We start from the raw sequence: 15,589 nt of genomic DNA, 5'->3' as shown, positions 1-15,589 counted from the left end.
ATTCCCAATCAACAGTAATTCTCACTTTCCTCGGCGCTCCTCAGAAGTCTTCCAGCTCAGGATGACACACAAATAACCCGCACATAAAAGAGAGAAGCTTACGACGACGTTCCGGTCCGACTTGGACCATTTACAAAGTCACTTTGTAAATGGTCCAAGTCGGACCGAAACGTCGTCGTAAGCTTCTCTCTTATGTTCGGGTTATTTGTGTATCGTTCCAGTCACGGTATTGTGCCTCTTTGTTATTCAGGATGACACGTTTCATTACCTCAGGTATATGAAGTAGACATCATAAACAAAGGGGAGCGTTAAACCCGTAGGATTATGCAGCGCCTGTTGGGGGGGGGATGTGGAAGGTATTCAGGCTTAATTCAGGGAACTGGAGCACAGATCCAATTCCCTAGATCAAGAGCCCCTCACCAACGTCATGGAACCTTCCTTGATAGGGGAAGTAGACTTTGAATTTGAAATGGAATATACCAGGGAAGAGAGCGTTAGTTCTCACAATCTAAAAATTCCAGAATTAGATAGCTAGACACTGCTGGTGTTCTCGCACTGTAATGGTAATTGGACCATGTCTAAGACTTACTGAACCTCGGGTCCTGACCTGTGTGTAGAGTAGCGGTACATTGTGCTCGTGCCACTGCTGTAGGCGGCTACACTGACGACGCAGACGAAGCAGCTCCGTCACTAGCACCTCCTTGCCAGAGTCCGTCTGCAGGAAACCCTCCTCCCTAGCACACTGCACCAGCTGGCAGCACCAGGTCAACGGCAGCCACTTGCTGCCAGCACACCCTTGTTTCGCCGCCTCCGTCAACACCTGACCCTCTAGCTCCGTCGCCAGGTCTGAAGGAGAGAGTAATGAAGTCAGGGCGGAAGTCTGGATCACACTCATCCTCCTCTGCTTTTTTTTGTGCTTTCATTCGTCTCTAACCTTTTCCCTTTATGTTGAAAGGCGCTTGATCCAAGGAACTGGACCCTCTCCTCTGATGAAACTCGATACCTGACATCTCTCATTCCCCCAGAGTTGTGCTGTTTGCTGGTTTAGTGCGGCCTCGTGAATATTAATTATTTCCGGTTCCTACCCTCCCCCCTATTGCCATTCCTCTTACTAGTTCCTCTCCTTCCTTCTCTTACTAGTCCTTCGTCCTATTACTAGTTCTCTTCCTCTTACTAGTCTTCTTCCTCTTTACTACTTCTCTTCCTCCTCTCTTACCTATTCAACCCTTCCCCCCCCCCCCCACTTCCTAGTTTTCGTTTAATTGCCACTTGAGAAACAAAGATTACATGTCATGCTCGGCAGATACCTGCTGCTCCACTACATCCTCACACAAATGACTGGGGGTAGGCTGCTCGGTATCTCGAGACCATCATTAGGAAACACTATACTTGGATCTTGTGATTTACAGAGATGAAGATTTAAAAGTCTGTCTTGTGAAAAATATTCAATCGCTTATGAACGCTAACCACTACAAACCGGTGATACATACACACACACACACACACACACACACACACACACACACACCAGGAAATAGAATGACCTGGACAAGTAAATGGTTGAGGCTTCAATCATTTCTTAAAACTATAAATAAATAAATATATATATATATATATATATATATATATATATATATATATATATATATATATAATATATATATATATATATATATATATATATATATATATATATATATATATATATATATATATATATATATATATATATATATATATATATATATATATATATATATATATATATATATATATATATATATATATATATATATATATATATATATATACACATGTTTTAAGAATAGGCGTGCTAGGGGGGGGGGCTTACGAGGTTAGTAATTAGTGCATCCAGTAATGGTCAGTCAAGAGCCAGGAGCCAAGAATCGACCCCTGCATCAAGAAAAGGGTACATACACAATTTGTGCGCGCGAGTGAGTACACATCAAGACAAGCTTCCATCATGCCTCTCTCACTACCCAAACCCACAACCTGTATGCCAACCTACAGTGCCGCATACCCCAGAGCAAACCCTGTAATCCCCGACTCTCGCATCCCATTCCCAAAGCTCAACCCCCGTCTCTCCAATCCCTCCCCCCGCAAGTCAACAACCCCAAATAACCTTTCATCAGGACTTACATTCTTGTACAAGATGCTGTGAATCAGGATACTTGCTATGGACGGTGCCCGAGATCTGCGCGAACACCATGGCACAAGTGAGGCTGATGTAGCGCACGATCCTGGAACGTATCTCGAACGCCCGGGAGTCCTGCAGGAGGGAGAGGTGCAAGCCTCGTGTAAGTCACGTGTAAACACACGCACACAGATGCTTGTACACATGTACTCTGTCACAGATTCAAGATTTCGGCTAAATTATTTTCCCTTAATTAGAAAATCAAGACATCATAAGTATCACAAGTGAATGAAAACAAGACTCACGAAATCGTAATGACACGATTGCAAACAAACCATACCCCGGCCGGGATTGAACCCGCGGTCAGAGAGTCTCAAAACTCCAGCCCGTCGCGTTAGCCACTAGACCAGCTAGCCACAATAAGATTCGTCCAACTAGGAATATTTCTACACCATGTTGACGGCAGTGAAGGGACTTGAGCTAGAGTTCGTCACGGCCACGCTAGCTGGAGATTCGTCTGTAAAAACTTGAATTTGTGGTCACAGTGGTGCCTGTGCTGACCTTCCTATGGTGTAGAAATATAACTAGTTGGACGAATCTTATTGTGGCTAGCTGGTCTAGTGGCTAACGCGACGGGCTGGAGTTTTGAGAGACTGACCGCGGGTTCAATCTCGGCCGGGGTATGGTTTGGAATGAAAACAAGTAATATATTCCCAGCAAGGTATCAAGTACAAAGGAAAAAATGGGAGAGAGTATGGGAGTCGACTGATAGTCAAAAAATAGAGTGCTAAAAGAGGAACAATCAAGATTATAGATTGATTGGATAATCACACATCACTCTGGGCAACAACAACAAAAAACCATACATCCCACAAAAACATTAATGAGCAAGACAAAGTGAATACTGATATGCTAAAATTACCAACAAAAATTAAAAATCCCAGTAAACTATCAATGTTAAAATACTTTCCTAAAAGTTTTCCCCAGAGATGGCTACAGACACCCCGGAATTATAAAAATAAGAGCTAAAGGGAGTAACTCGTGGGCAAATATTTGTGTTAGACGACTGCAACCACAGCTACACAGATGGGAGCACCTGCACACAGCTCAGAAGGATGTGCCCGATCCTCAATCTACACATCTCAAAGATGATTTCTGTTGAAAGAAGAGCCAAAACACCCACATCCTGCCGAACCTGTATAACTTTTTACTCTTCTGTAGGACCTACTAGAGTGACCACTTACAAACGGACCTATATACATGGCCCATGAAGTCAAGAGGCAAAAAGAGTCTGCCAGAGAGATCTCAAAGAGTTGCCCTTACCTCAGCGTGTCTACTCGCTTGCAGGGAGACTAACATGGCCTGAGCACCAACGGAAGGCCACATCCTTGGGCTGCACATGGAGATGGTCTAGTCACTCCTGGATGGCTTTGACCACAGGGTGGTTAGAAGCATACTGAGCCAGGGCAGAGAACATTAAGGAATTTGTATACGTTGAAGAGTTCCAGCAAACCTATCAGGAAGAGATCAGCGAGAATGGTGTAGAGATCCACAGTAAGCAGAGGATACTCTGGGCAATTGTGCACAATAAGACATCAGCGTCCACCACACATCCAACAGTAAATATCTTTTTCTCCTGCTGAGGCCCTCAACAGGAAAAAAGGACGGAATGCACCCATACAAGGCCATATTCCTAAATGACAGACTATTTAGCAAACGCAAAGAGGTAAAACTGGCCCAGTAATAGATCTGGCAGCCGTACTCCAACCTGGACCCCTCTCAAGGCCGCATATAGATAGATCATTGTGCCCCGATCTGTCCATAAAATAGTAAGAGAGCACTTTAATGTGCAACACTTGCAGAGTATCCACTGGGAGCTTCTTTATAAGAGGCTCACGTCAGCTCTCGATCGAAGAGCTTCCCCAAAAATATCACCTGCTTCTCATTGGGAAGAACCACACCATGGAGCAGCACATGGGAAATAGGTTATCTGATACGGTACAATGTAAAATAATCAGCGTCATAGTAGAAGCAGCTTACGCCATGGTGTCCACTAATAATCTAAGCTGGCCTCATCCACCTTAAACGACCTAGTTTTGAGAAACCGGAACAGCCTGCCCCCATAGTTCCAGCCTGGAGATGAAGGACAAACCTCCACGCTGTGTCAGGCTGTCTCCATGAGGGGCATCATAAAAAGCTATCAGCATCAATGTATTCTCCTTGAAGGGTGCATTGTTACCAAAAGATAACAAATATAGATAGCCAACATGAATTATGAGATGGGTTTCAATAGCTGGAAGCTTAAAATATTTCAATTCAACCAGACAATCACACTAAAAGCTGCGTGGAAGACATTAATTCCCTCTAAGTGATTGCCAGCTGGAATGGCAAAAAAGAAGTGTCAGCCATAGGAAAGTTGACACGTCTACAAGACGAATGTATTATAGTTGGGACACAGAGTCAGAGGCTACAACTGCAGTTACACTAGTTAAGAATTAAAAAAAGTGACTAACTCACGGTGCCAGGGATGTGTGTGGCCAATAGCATGGCAATATTCGTGTTGTCTGGGAGTGCCAAACAGATGCTCCACCAGCGAATCATCACCAGCATCACGTACATCCCCAGCATGAAGGACACGGGCACCAGGCTCTTGTACTTGCTACTATACATCACCAGTTCCTCGAACATCCTGACTCGCCAGGAAGATTGTGGCACCGAGCAAAATTATACAGATTCGTGTTAAATATTCGAGTTCCAAACTTTTGTAATCTTCCAGTGTCCATAAAAAATATACAATTTATATGCAATATATAATTAACATTTATTTAAGGAATAAAAAAAGTCAATACCGTGTAGTGCAGCATCTGGTTTATAATTTACTGGTCAAGACTGTATTAAGGTTGCATTGGTCAAATTTAACGTGACGATATCTACAGAACTGTCGTTCACGTCCATTTTTTCCACATTATCACCAGCTTAAAATGTAGCCAAAAGTCGCGTGTGAGCAAGCCCAGAGCCCAGCCTGGCCTGTGAGCAAGCCCAGAGCCCAGCCTGGCCTGTGAGCAAGCCCAGAGCCCAGCCTGGCCTGTGAGCAAGCCCAGAGCCCAGCCTGGCCTGTGAGCAAGCCCAGAGCCCAGCCTGGCCTGTGAGCAAGCTCAGAGCCCAGCCTGGCCTGTGAGCAAGCCCAGAGCCCAGCCTGGCCTGTGAGCAAGCCCAGAGCCCAGCCTGGCCTGTGAGCAAGCCCAGAGCCCAGCCTGGCCGTATTTACACTCATCTCAGAGCTAGGTTCCGAGGAACGTTCTCGGGAGCTAAAAGTTGCAGCGCTATTGTTGGTATTAGAAGTGTTTTGGAAGAGCAACAAAAGATATTGTTTGTGTTCAGTTTCCTTGTGTCGGTAGCACAATGAAAGCTCGCCTCACCCCTTACTTCTCCCCCTCCCACTCTTCCCCCTCCCCACTCTTCCCCCTCCCCACTCTTCCCCCTCCCCACTCTTCCAAGACGATATCACTAAAAATTAAACTGAAACGCAAGTATTTTCGGATTGTATGTCGGGGAAGGGAAGGAGATGCAGTCACTTGGGATGCGCTAAAGTCGTAAGGAACCGCAAAGCTCCTGGAGAGTGGTACGCGATCAGGTCTGATTCAGAGAAAAGGAAGGTGGGTGGGGGTGGTTCCAGTTCCTTGGAACAAGAGTAATCCACAAGCACGTCCATTTGTTGCAGCGTATTGTGTATATATCAAGAATGAATTGAGTGTGTGCAAGTTACGAGGACATATGTGCACCACTGTACGTGCGAGTGCACGTGTGCACTCGTACACTCGCACGTACAGTGGTGCACATACAAGTGGTGGTGGTGGTACAGTGGTGCACTTATTCAAGTGCAGTTTTTTCCCTTGAACACTCCGGCCATCCCCCACCAAGGTAGGGGTGACCCCCACCCTCCCCTCAGTCCCCCACCAAGGTAGGGGTGACCCCCCACCTTCCCCTCAGTCCCCCACCAAGGTAGGGGTGACCCCCCACCTTCCCCTCAGTCCCCCACCAAGGTAGGGGTGACCCCCCACCTTCCCCTCAGTCCCCCACCAAGGTAGGGGTGACCCCCACCCTCCCCTCAGTCCCTCACCAAGGTAGGGGTGACCCCCACCCTCCCCATCCCAAAACTTGAGGCTAGGTGGTCAGGATCAGAACTGAACGGGGAACACCCAACACTACCTTTTGTAAGGTTCCTGGAGATAGAAGCGGTAAACACAGGAGAGCGTCGAGTACAACGCTGTGTACGCCAGCAGGTCCCGCCACAGCAGCTTGTACATACTTCCCCGCCACCTTGCAACACGAAATAGAGCTAAATAATTTTTATTAACACATCTGCCGTTTCCCCACCGTGGAAGAATGATCTCCGAAAATGAGGAAACTTGCATCACTCACTCCATCACCGTCTTACCAGAGTCGTGCCTGTGTACACCTCACACCTCCAGGACTCGAGTCCGACTAACCGGTTTCCTCGAGTCTCTTCATAAAATGTTTGGCTAAATGTATGTAATTTTAATTAGGAATTATCCTTTCAGGGAGGATGCAGTGACGCAGAAGGGCTCGTAATATAAGGAGTTATTATACCCCTCCCCTTCCTTGGATCAAACCTGGTTACCTCCCATACACTTTATGGCTCCTAGAATTTTAGCATCCACACAAACAATATCGAATTCTCAAACTAAACTTTTCGATAGTCATCACAGTGATGAATGACATCAATGGCTCTTTCCCTGATATTTATTCATTTTTTTTTATCGGGGATAAGCGGCAGTACCGTGGTTTATACAGTGCCTAGAGAACAGGAGGTAATCAGGTTCCATTCGCAGAGATGGAAGACAAGTACAGGTCCTTGAATCACGAACCCATCACTGGCATCAAGGCTACTTCCCCGGGGGATCCATTTATTTTAGAGGATGAATTTAGTGAATGTCTCAGCTCAAGATACAAACTCAAATTTGTATAAATTAATACGTACAGTAAAACTCACTGTTTACCACGAGTCACACTAGTCAATGTATTACTGCCTGAAATACTGAGGAAACAATGGCAGGCAACACGAAGCAAAAAATAAACAAATTACCATACTGAGAAAGGATAACTTTACTGAAAATATTGCACAATTAATCACTGCAGAAGACAAACAACAATTGGGAACCAAGGTTAACAATAACAGCTCGTGTGTACCACCTACAACCTGCAGTATTTACATGCTATTATAAAAATTCTTTCGATAGCATTTTTTCCCATAGTTCAGAAAAAGTAATCATTTTAGTTAATAGTACATGGCTGGACTTTATTGTCAGAAATTATATGCATCAAATACTCTAATATTTTTATGACTGATAACTGACAATATCACAGGAATACCTCGTCTAACTACGATTACATAATGACATACATCCACACATGCACCTATACATGCACACACACCTATTCATGCACACACACCTATACATGCACACACACCTATACATGCACACACACCTATATATGCACACACCTACACATGCACGCACACCTACACATGCACGCACACACGCACGCACTGACAACAGCCTTTGACAGTAGTTAACAAACCTGAATAGTAGCTTGACGTATATGCAGCAGCAGGTGTTGACCATCGTCTTCGTGTACTCTACAGTCATGTCAGCGTTACTTAGGCAATGACTATTTAAGAACCACTAGCTCAAGAATCTTCTCTGGTATTCCCAAGCAGTTCTTAATAGCAACTAGGTAAAAAAAAATTCTTTCTCAGATCCCAACACCATTAATTAAGAGCCCCAAGGTTAGAAGTCACTTAGATACCCAAGCTCGTTTTCTTAAGGAACTAGTCAAAGATCACACCGCCAGCTCTCAGCTCAGTGAGGAATTCAACATCTCTCTCTCTCTGTATAATAAATATCAGCTCATGTAACCAAGAGATTAACTTGTCGAGCGGTACAGCGTCCAAATCCTCAAACTGCCTATGATCTGGGTGTCCCAGGAGAGCGTAACTCATGCCGCTGTGAATCCAAACAATGGCGTCCCTTAAGAAAGTATTCTTAGCTTCATACAAGAACCCAGAGGCTAGGTCACCCAGGGCAAACCAACTCGATTCACCAATGATGTAGGCAGTCACCACACGATAACCAAGAGGGACACACCAGTTTAGCAACCAGGAGAGCGAGATTAAAAGAAGCCTAGAAGCAAAATATACAAGGAAGCCACGGAGTCTCTGGTCATCTAAAGTCAAAAGATATCTTTGAATTCTTTCCTCTTCAAGACCCGTGGGGACTTCATTTCCAGAGTCAAAGATCATCAAGGAGCAGAGAACCCCAGGTCTTCAAGGTAGCTCAAGACCAGGTCACCAGGAAGCCTCAACGAGTTCGCAAAGGTCAAGTATCTCCAAGGTAAACAGAAGATGTCAAGCCACCTGATCTGAAAAGAAATAGTTGTCAAGGAAAAGATACAGCTGTCAGGGTAAAGAGAGACGGTTGTTGGGATATGATATGGAATGCATAGAGGGTAGTAATAGGTCATTAAAAGCTATATATAATACCAGGCTTACATCCACTCGTCATGCAATACGGTGACCACTCCCTACCCCCCGCCTCCAGGATGCCACCCACAGTGGTGGATTAGCACCCACGTACTTAACCGCCATCAGCGTTAACCCTGTCAAAATCAATTTAGTAAGTAACCAAGTGTCTAAATTGTATCACTGAAGCGTCAGTATTATAGCACAAGAGGAATACGTTGGTGTTAGATCTAAGGCCTATAACTTGGGAGCAAATAATCGAAATCATCTCGCCTGTGCATCGCTAGTCTCTTATCCTTTAATCGCTAAAATAAGGATTAACGTAAATTCAGTGTACATGAACATTCGTACCTGTGTATACGTATATGCTGTGATACGGAATTAATATCTATATATAAACAAAGGTATATCAGTGTGTGTGTGTGTGTGCAAGAGTAATTTAAACATGTAACTGAAGAATTGAAGCACACATTGCACGTATTAGTGATTATTTAATTTATGATAAGACCAGAGCAAACTACAGGATGGGTTATAAGTACCAGGAGGGTGACAAAGTACGGAGGTACAGCTTCTAACACTCGCACCGGCTCTCTAGCTACGGTATTCTGGACTCAATGAACACTTAATACTTTTGAGATAGTTATTGAATAACTTCTAAATCCCTGTCGTGTAATAATGAGAACATTACCGTTTCACGTGTTGTTGTAAATGGGAGGGAAATCATGCCGTCACATCTTTTTGTGTTTTTTACGGGGTGGACCGGAAAGGTAGCAGTAGGCCTCCGTCATATGACGAAAAGCTTCAGTGAGAGTTTCATTTTAAGATCCAGACCGGAGTCAGGAGCTACTTCCTAGATTTCCTAACAAATAAAACACCACAATACTCACCTTTCCTTGTACATAAACACCTTGAAAAAAACTGGTCTTCAGCATTAAGATTTGACATAAAAGTGTGACCGTTGACTCGAAACATTATTCAGCCGCGATGGGCACGGCTTTAAAAAAAAAAAAAAAAAAAACTCCGCTAACTGCCGACTGGGAGAGACAAAATAATACTGACACAGGTGCTGACTACCCAACACCACTGACCAGCTGAGATTGTAGGTCTGAGGTGTTGTGAAGCTCGCTCAGCCACCAGTGAAATCCCCGAAGCACTGTACTCGTCTATAGAGTATCTTCAACATACATTTCCACGACACAGAAACAGCACCGTCCATACGACGACTGTTAATTATTATCATTTTCCAGCGCCTGGAGTGAGGGACAATCTTCACGATACATGCGATTTAATTTAGTTAGAAGATTCTCTTCCTCCCGCTGAGTGCATGAGGTAACCTAATTTGATCTAAGAGGAGGACTGATCGCACTTCTTAGAACAAGAACTCTTCCCAGAAATCAAGATGTTCTTCTTGAACTGATGGCAGCTAAGCGCAATAAGCATTCTCGGCATTTATTTATATCTAAATGGAGATCCATTGTAAAGCCGTGACTCTGTTCGACTGACTGAATCTGTGACTCTCTGTTCGACTGACTGAGTCTGTGACTTTCAGTTGGACTCCCGACTAAAGCTGGTCGACCTCACTGTATCCCGCGCCACAACCGCTGCAAACATGAGCGCTGCTACAGGAAAAACTGAATTCAATCACACATGACAATGCATGACAGTCTACCTGTTAAACTGATATCAGTTAACCATTACACTCATTTAATTTTTCAATTTCAGCCGAAAAATTCTGGCGTCACGAGCGTGTTCACTTCTATGACTTTAATGCTATGGTTAAACGTACTTATAAAGTAGAATATACCACGAGACTAATGTATATGTTTATGAGGTAATATGCAGTGACATACACACACACACACACACACACACACACACACACACACACACACACACACACACTGGCAACTGAACAATCCAAACCAACCATCACACACCGATCCCTCTGTTCCCACCCCCCGCACCACAGTTACAGTATTAGAACAGAAGTTGAAGGTTTGGTACACAAATGCAGATGGATTAACGAATAAACATGAGGAATGGCAAGAAAGAATCAATGAGAAGTCCCCAGATATCATAGCAGTTACAGAAACAAAACTCACGGAGACAATAACAGATGCAATCTTCCCACCAGGATACCAGATCATGAGGAAAGATAGAAGGGGCAGAGGGGGAGGTGGGGTTGCTCTGCTCGTAAAAAACAGATGGAAATTCGAGAAAATGGAAGGCATAGATGAGACGGGAGAAAGAGACTACATAGTAGGTACACTTCAGTCTGGGGAACACAAAGTGGTCATTGCAGTGATGTATAATCCACCACAGAACTGCAGGAGGCCAAGAGAGGAATATGAAGAGAGCAACAGAGCAATGGTGGACACACTTGCTGAGGTGGCAAGAAGAGCTCACTCCAGCAGAGCAAAGTTGCTGGTTATGGGGGATTTCAACCACAGGGAGATTGACTGGGAAAACCTGGAGCCACATGGGGGTCCCGAAACATGGAGAGCCAGGATGTTGGACGTGGTGCTGGAAAACCTCATGCACCAACATGTTAAGGACACTACCAGAGTGAGAGGGGAGGATGAACCAGCAAGATTGGACCTTGTGTTCACCCTGGGCAGCTCAGACATTGAGGACATCAAGTATGAGAGTCCCCTAGGAGCTAGCGACCACGTGGTTCTGTGCTATGAATGCATAGTAGAGCTGCAAGTGGAGAGAATAACAGGAGTTGAATGGGAAAAGCCTGACTATAAAAGAGGGGACTACATAGGATTGAAGAACTTCCTACGGGAGGTCCAGTGGGACAGAGAACTGGCAGGAAAACCAGTAAATGAAATGATGGAATATGTAACAACAAAATGCAAGGAGGCAGTGGAAAGGTTTATTCCCAAGGGCAACAGAAAAAATGGGAAGACCAGAACGAGCCCCTGGTTTACCCGACAGTGTAAGGAGACACTGTACACTGTGTATGTTAGGCCCATACTGGAGTATGCAGCACCAGTCTGGAACCCACACCTGGTCAAGCACGTCAAGAAGTTAGAGAAAGTACAAAGGTTTGCAACAAGGCTAGTCCCAGAGCTCAGGGGAATGTCGTACGAGGAAAGTTGAGGGAAATCGGACTGACGACACTGGAGGACAGAAGGGTCAGGGGAGACATGATAACGACATACAAGATTCTGCGGGGAATAGACAAGGTGGACAGAGATAGGATGTTCCAGAGAGGGGACACAGGGACAAGGGGTCACAACTGGAAGCTGAAGACTCAGACGAGTCACAGGGACGTTAGGAAGTATTTCTTAGTCATAGAGTTGTCAGGAAGTGGAATAGCCTAGCAAGTTAAGTCGTGGAGGCAGGAACCATACATAGTTTTAAGAAGAGGTATGATACAGCTCAGGAAGCAGAGAGAGGACCTAGTAGCGATCAGTGAAGAGGCGGGGCCAGGAGCTGAGTCTCGACCCCTGCAACCACAATTAGGTGAGTACACACACACACACACACACACACACACACACCCACACACCCACACCCACACACACACACACACACACACACACACACCCACACACACACAACAACTATATATATATATATATATATATATATATATATATATATATATATATATATATATATATATATATATATATATATATATATATATATATATATATATATATATATTTATTTTTAGCAAGTCGGCTGTCTCCCACCGAGGCAGGGTGACCCAAAAAGAAAATACTTTCCTCATTCAATATCTTCACCTCACTCACACATAATCACTGTTTTTGCAGAGGCGCCCATATACAACAGTTTAGAAGCATATATAGAGATACACAACATATCCTTCCAAACTGTCAATATCTCAAACCCCTCCTTCAAAGTGCAGGCATTGTACTTCCCATCTCCAGGACTCAAGTCCCGCTACATAAAAATAACCGGTTTCCCTGAATCCCTTCACTAAATATTTCCCTGTTCACACTCCATACAGGGTGGATAAGTGTACTGCTACTAAGATTATGTGGGACCCAGTCATATGACACTTCTCAGCATACATATTTAACTGTACTTGAGTAAGGACCAAACCACAAACACTTCCTAACGAACAGCGAACCTTCCTTGGGTTAGAAGCGTAATTACGACAAACACTTCCCAGCGAACAGAGAACCGGACTTGGGAACCAGCTATATGACAAACGTTTCCCAGCGAACAGTGAACCGTGTTTGTGTGTGTGTGTGTGTGTGAGAGAGAGAGAGAGAGAGAGAGAGAGAGAGAGAAGCAACTCCCAATAATGAGTTGAGGCAGTGGGTGGGTGGCACTGTTCACTGACGGTACACAAAGCTACAGCAAGCTTCTTGATGTTGCTAATTGGCACTGTGCCACTCACCCTCCCGCTAACATTACGACTCTGTCACAGCTGAGATAATCACCTTACTATTATTAATTAATCGAGTTATATTTGGTTTCGAGTATAACTATGCCTTTTTTTTGAGAGAGAGGTTGTACAAGGGAAGGGAAGAGAATTTGAGTGTAATTTAGAGATGTTTTTTAATAGATACAGACACAGGTAGGCCAGATACAGATACAGACACAAACACGCCAGATACAGACATAAACACGCCAGATATAGACACAGGAAGGCCAGACAGAGACACAAGCAGGCCAGATACAGACACAGACAGGCCAGATATAGACAAGCAGGCCAGATACAGACACAAGCAGGCCAAATATAGACAAAAGCAGGCCATATACAGACACAAGCAGGCCATATACAGACACAAGCAGGCCAGATACAGACACAAGCAGGCCAGATACAGACACAAGCAGGCCATATACAGACACAAGCAGGCCAGATACAGACACAAGCAGGCCAGATACAGACACAAGCAGGCCAGATACAGACACAGACAGGCCAGATACAGACACAAGCAGGCCAGATACAGACACAGGCAGGCCAGATACAGACACAGGCAGACAAGATACAGACACCAGCAGGCCAGATACAGACACAGGCAGGCCAGATACAGACACAAGCAGGCCAGATACAGACACAAGCAGGCCAGACACAGACACAGGCAGGCCAGATACAGACACAAGCAGGCCAGATACAGACACAAGCAGGTCAGATACAGACACAGGCAGGCCAGATATAGACACAAACAGGCCAGATACAGACACAAGCAGGTCAGATACAGACACAAGCAGGCCAGATACAGACACAAGCAGGGCAGATACAGACACAAGCAGGGCAGATACAGACACAAGCAGGGCAGATACAGACACAAGCAGGGCAGATATAAACACAAGCAGGCCAGATACAGACACAGCCAGGTACAGACACAAGCAGGGGAGATACAGACACAAGCAGGCCAGATACAGACACAGCCAGGTACAGACACAAGCAGGGCAGATACAGACACAAGCAGGCCAGATACAGACACAGCCAGGTACAGACACAAGCAGGGCAGATACAGACACAAGCAGGCTAGATATAGACACAAGCAGGCCAGATACAGACACAGCCAGGTACAGACACAAGCAGGCCAGTTACAGACACAAGCAGGCTAGATATAGACACAAGCAGGCCAGATACAGACACAGCCAGGTACAGACACAAGCAGGCCAGATACAGACACAGTCAGGTACAGACACAAGCAGGCTAGATATAGACACAAGCAGGCCAGATACAGACACAGCCAGGTACAGACACAAGCAGGCCAGATACAGATACAGCCAGGTACAGACACAAGCAGGGCAGATACAGACTCAAGCAGGCTAGATATAGACACAAGCAGACCAGATACAGACACACCCAGGTACAGACACAAGCAGGGCAGATACAGACACAAGCAGGCCAGATATAGACACAAGCATGCCAGATACAGACACAGCCAGGTACAGACACAAGCAGGCTAGATATAGACACAAGCAGGCCAGATACAGACACAGCCAGGTACAGACACAAGCAGGCCAGATACAGACACAAGCAGGCTAGATATAGACACAAGCAGGCCAGATACAGACACAGCCAGGTACAGACACAAGCAGACCAGATACAGACACAGCCAGGTACAGACACAAGCAGGGCAGATACAGACACAAGCAGGCCATATAGACACAAGCAGGTCAGATACAGACACAGCCAGGTACAAACACAAGCAGGGCAGATACAGACACAAGCAGGCTAGATATAGACACAAGCAGGCCAGATACAGACACAGCCAGGTACAGACACAAGCAGGGCAGATACAGACACAAGCAGGCCAGATACAGACACAGGCAGGTACAGACACAAGCAGGGCAGATACAGACACAAGCAGGCCAGATATAGACACAAGCAGGCCAGATACAGACAAAGCCAGGTACAGACACAAGCAGGGCAGATACAGACACGGCCAGGTACAGACACAAGCAGGCCAGATACAGACACAAGTAGGCTAGATATAGACATAAGCAGACCAGATACAGACACAGCCAGGTACAGACACAAGCAGACCAGATACAGACACAGCCAGGTACAGACACAAGCAGGCCAGATATAGACACAAGCAGGCCAGATGCAGACACAGCCACATACAGACACAAGCAGGCCAGATACAAATACAGACAGCCAGATACAGACAGACAGTCAGGACTCAGCGACGGTTCCCAGGACACTCATATGAATGAATTATACCTGAGTGGGACTCATAAATTTCCTCACTCGGCCAAGATGCATGAACTGAGTGGGGAGGAGAGGGATGGGGAAGTGGGATGGTAGCTCCAGTTCCTGTGATCAAAAGATAATGAGAATTTATAAATACACGCACTCGAATCCTCCAGATTTCTCTCTCTCCCCGTTATCGTCCCTTCTTTCCTCTTCCTCATTTCTTTCTTTCCTTCTGATCTTCCTTGAC

General features: G+C 45.3%; 1 protein-coding gene across 6 annotated transcripts in view; it reads right to left on the bottom strand.

Annotated features, from left to right (window-relative positions):
* The window catches only part of LOC128696247 (bestrophin-2-like), a 58,984-nt gene extending 49,104 nt beyond the window's left edge, over positions 1-9,880 (bottom strand). For 3 of the 6 annotated variants that reach the window (XM_053787380.2, XM_070092378.1, XM_053787378.2), the window contains exons 1-6: positions 9,587-9,721; positions 7,760-8,599; positions 6,365-6,475; positions 4,673-4,844; positions 2,161-2,290; positions 608-846 (exon numbers count right to left, since the gene is read on the bottom strand). In XM_053787380.2, coding sequence (XP_053643355.2) covers positions 608-846; positions 2,161-2,290; positions 4,673-4,844; positions 6,365-6,475; positions 7,760-7,827 — 720 coding nt within the window. In that variant the 5' untranslated portion in view covers positions 7,828-8,599; positions 9,587-9,721. Of the gene's footprint in view, positions 1-607; positions 847-2,160; positions 2,291-4,672; positions 4,845-6,364; positions 6,495-7,759; positions 8,600-9,586; positions 9,722-9,787 lie in introns of those variants that run through there. The other 3 variants (XM_053787379.2, XM_053787381.2, XM_053787382.2) reach the window with 3 other exon arrangements.
* Positions 9,881-15,589: the final 5,709 nt, after the last annotated feature.

Source organism: Cherax quadricarinatus, chromosome 39 (genome assembly GCF_038502225.1).
Source record: "Cherax quadricarinatus isolate ZL_2023a chromosome 39, ASM3850222v1, whole genome shotgun sequence".
Taxonomy (NCBI): Eukaryota; Metazoa; Arthropoda; class Malacostraca; order Decapoda; family Parastacidae; genus Cherax; species Cherax quadricarinatus.
The sequence above is the reverse complement of the archived record's forward strand: the minus strand, read 5'-3'. Positions and strand labels throughout refer to the sequence as shown.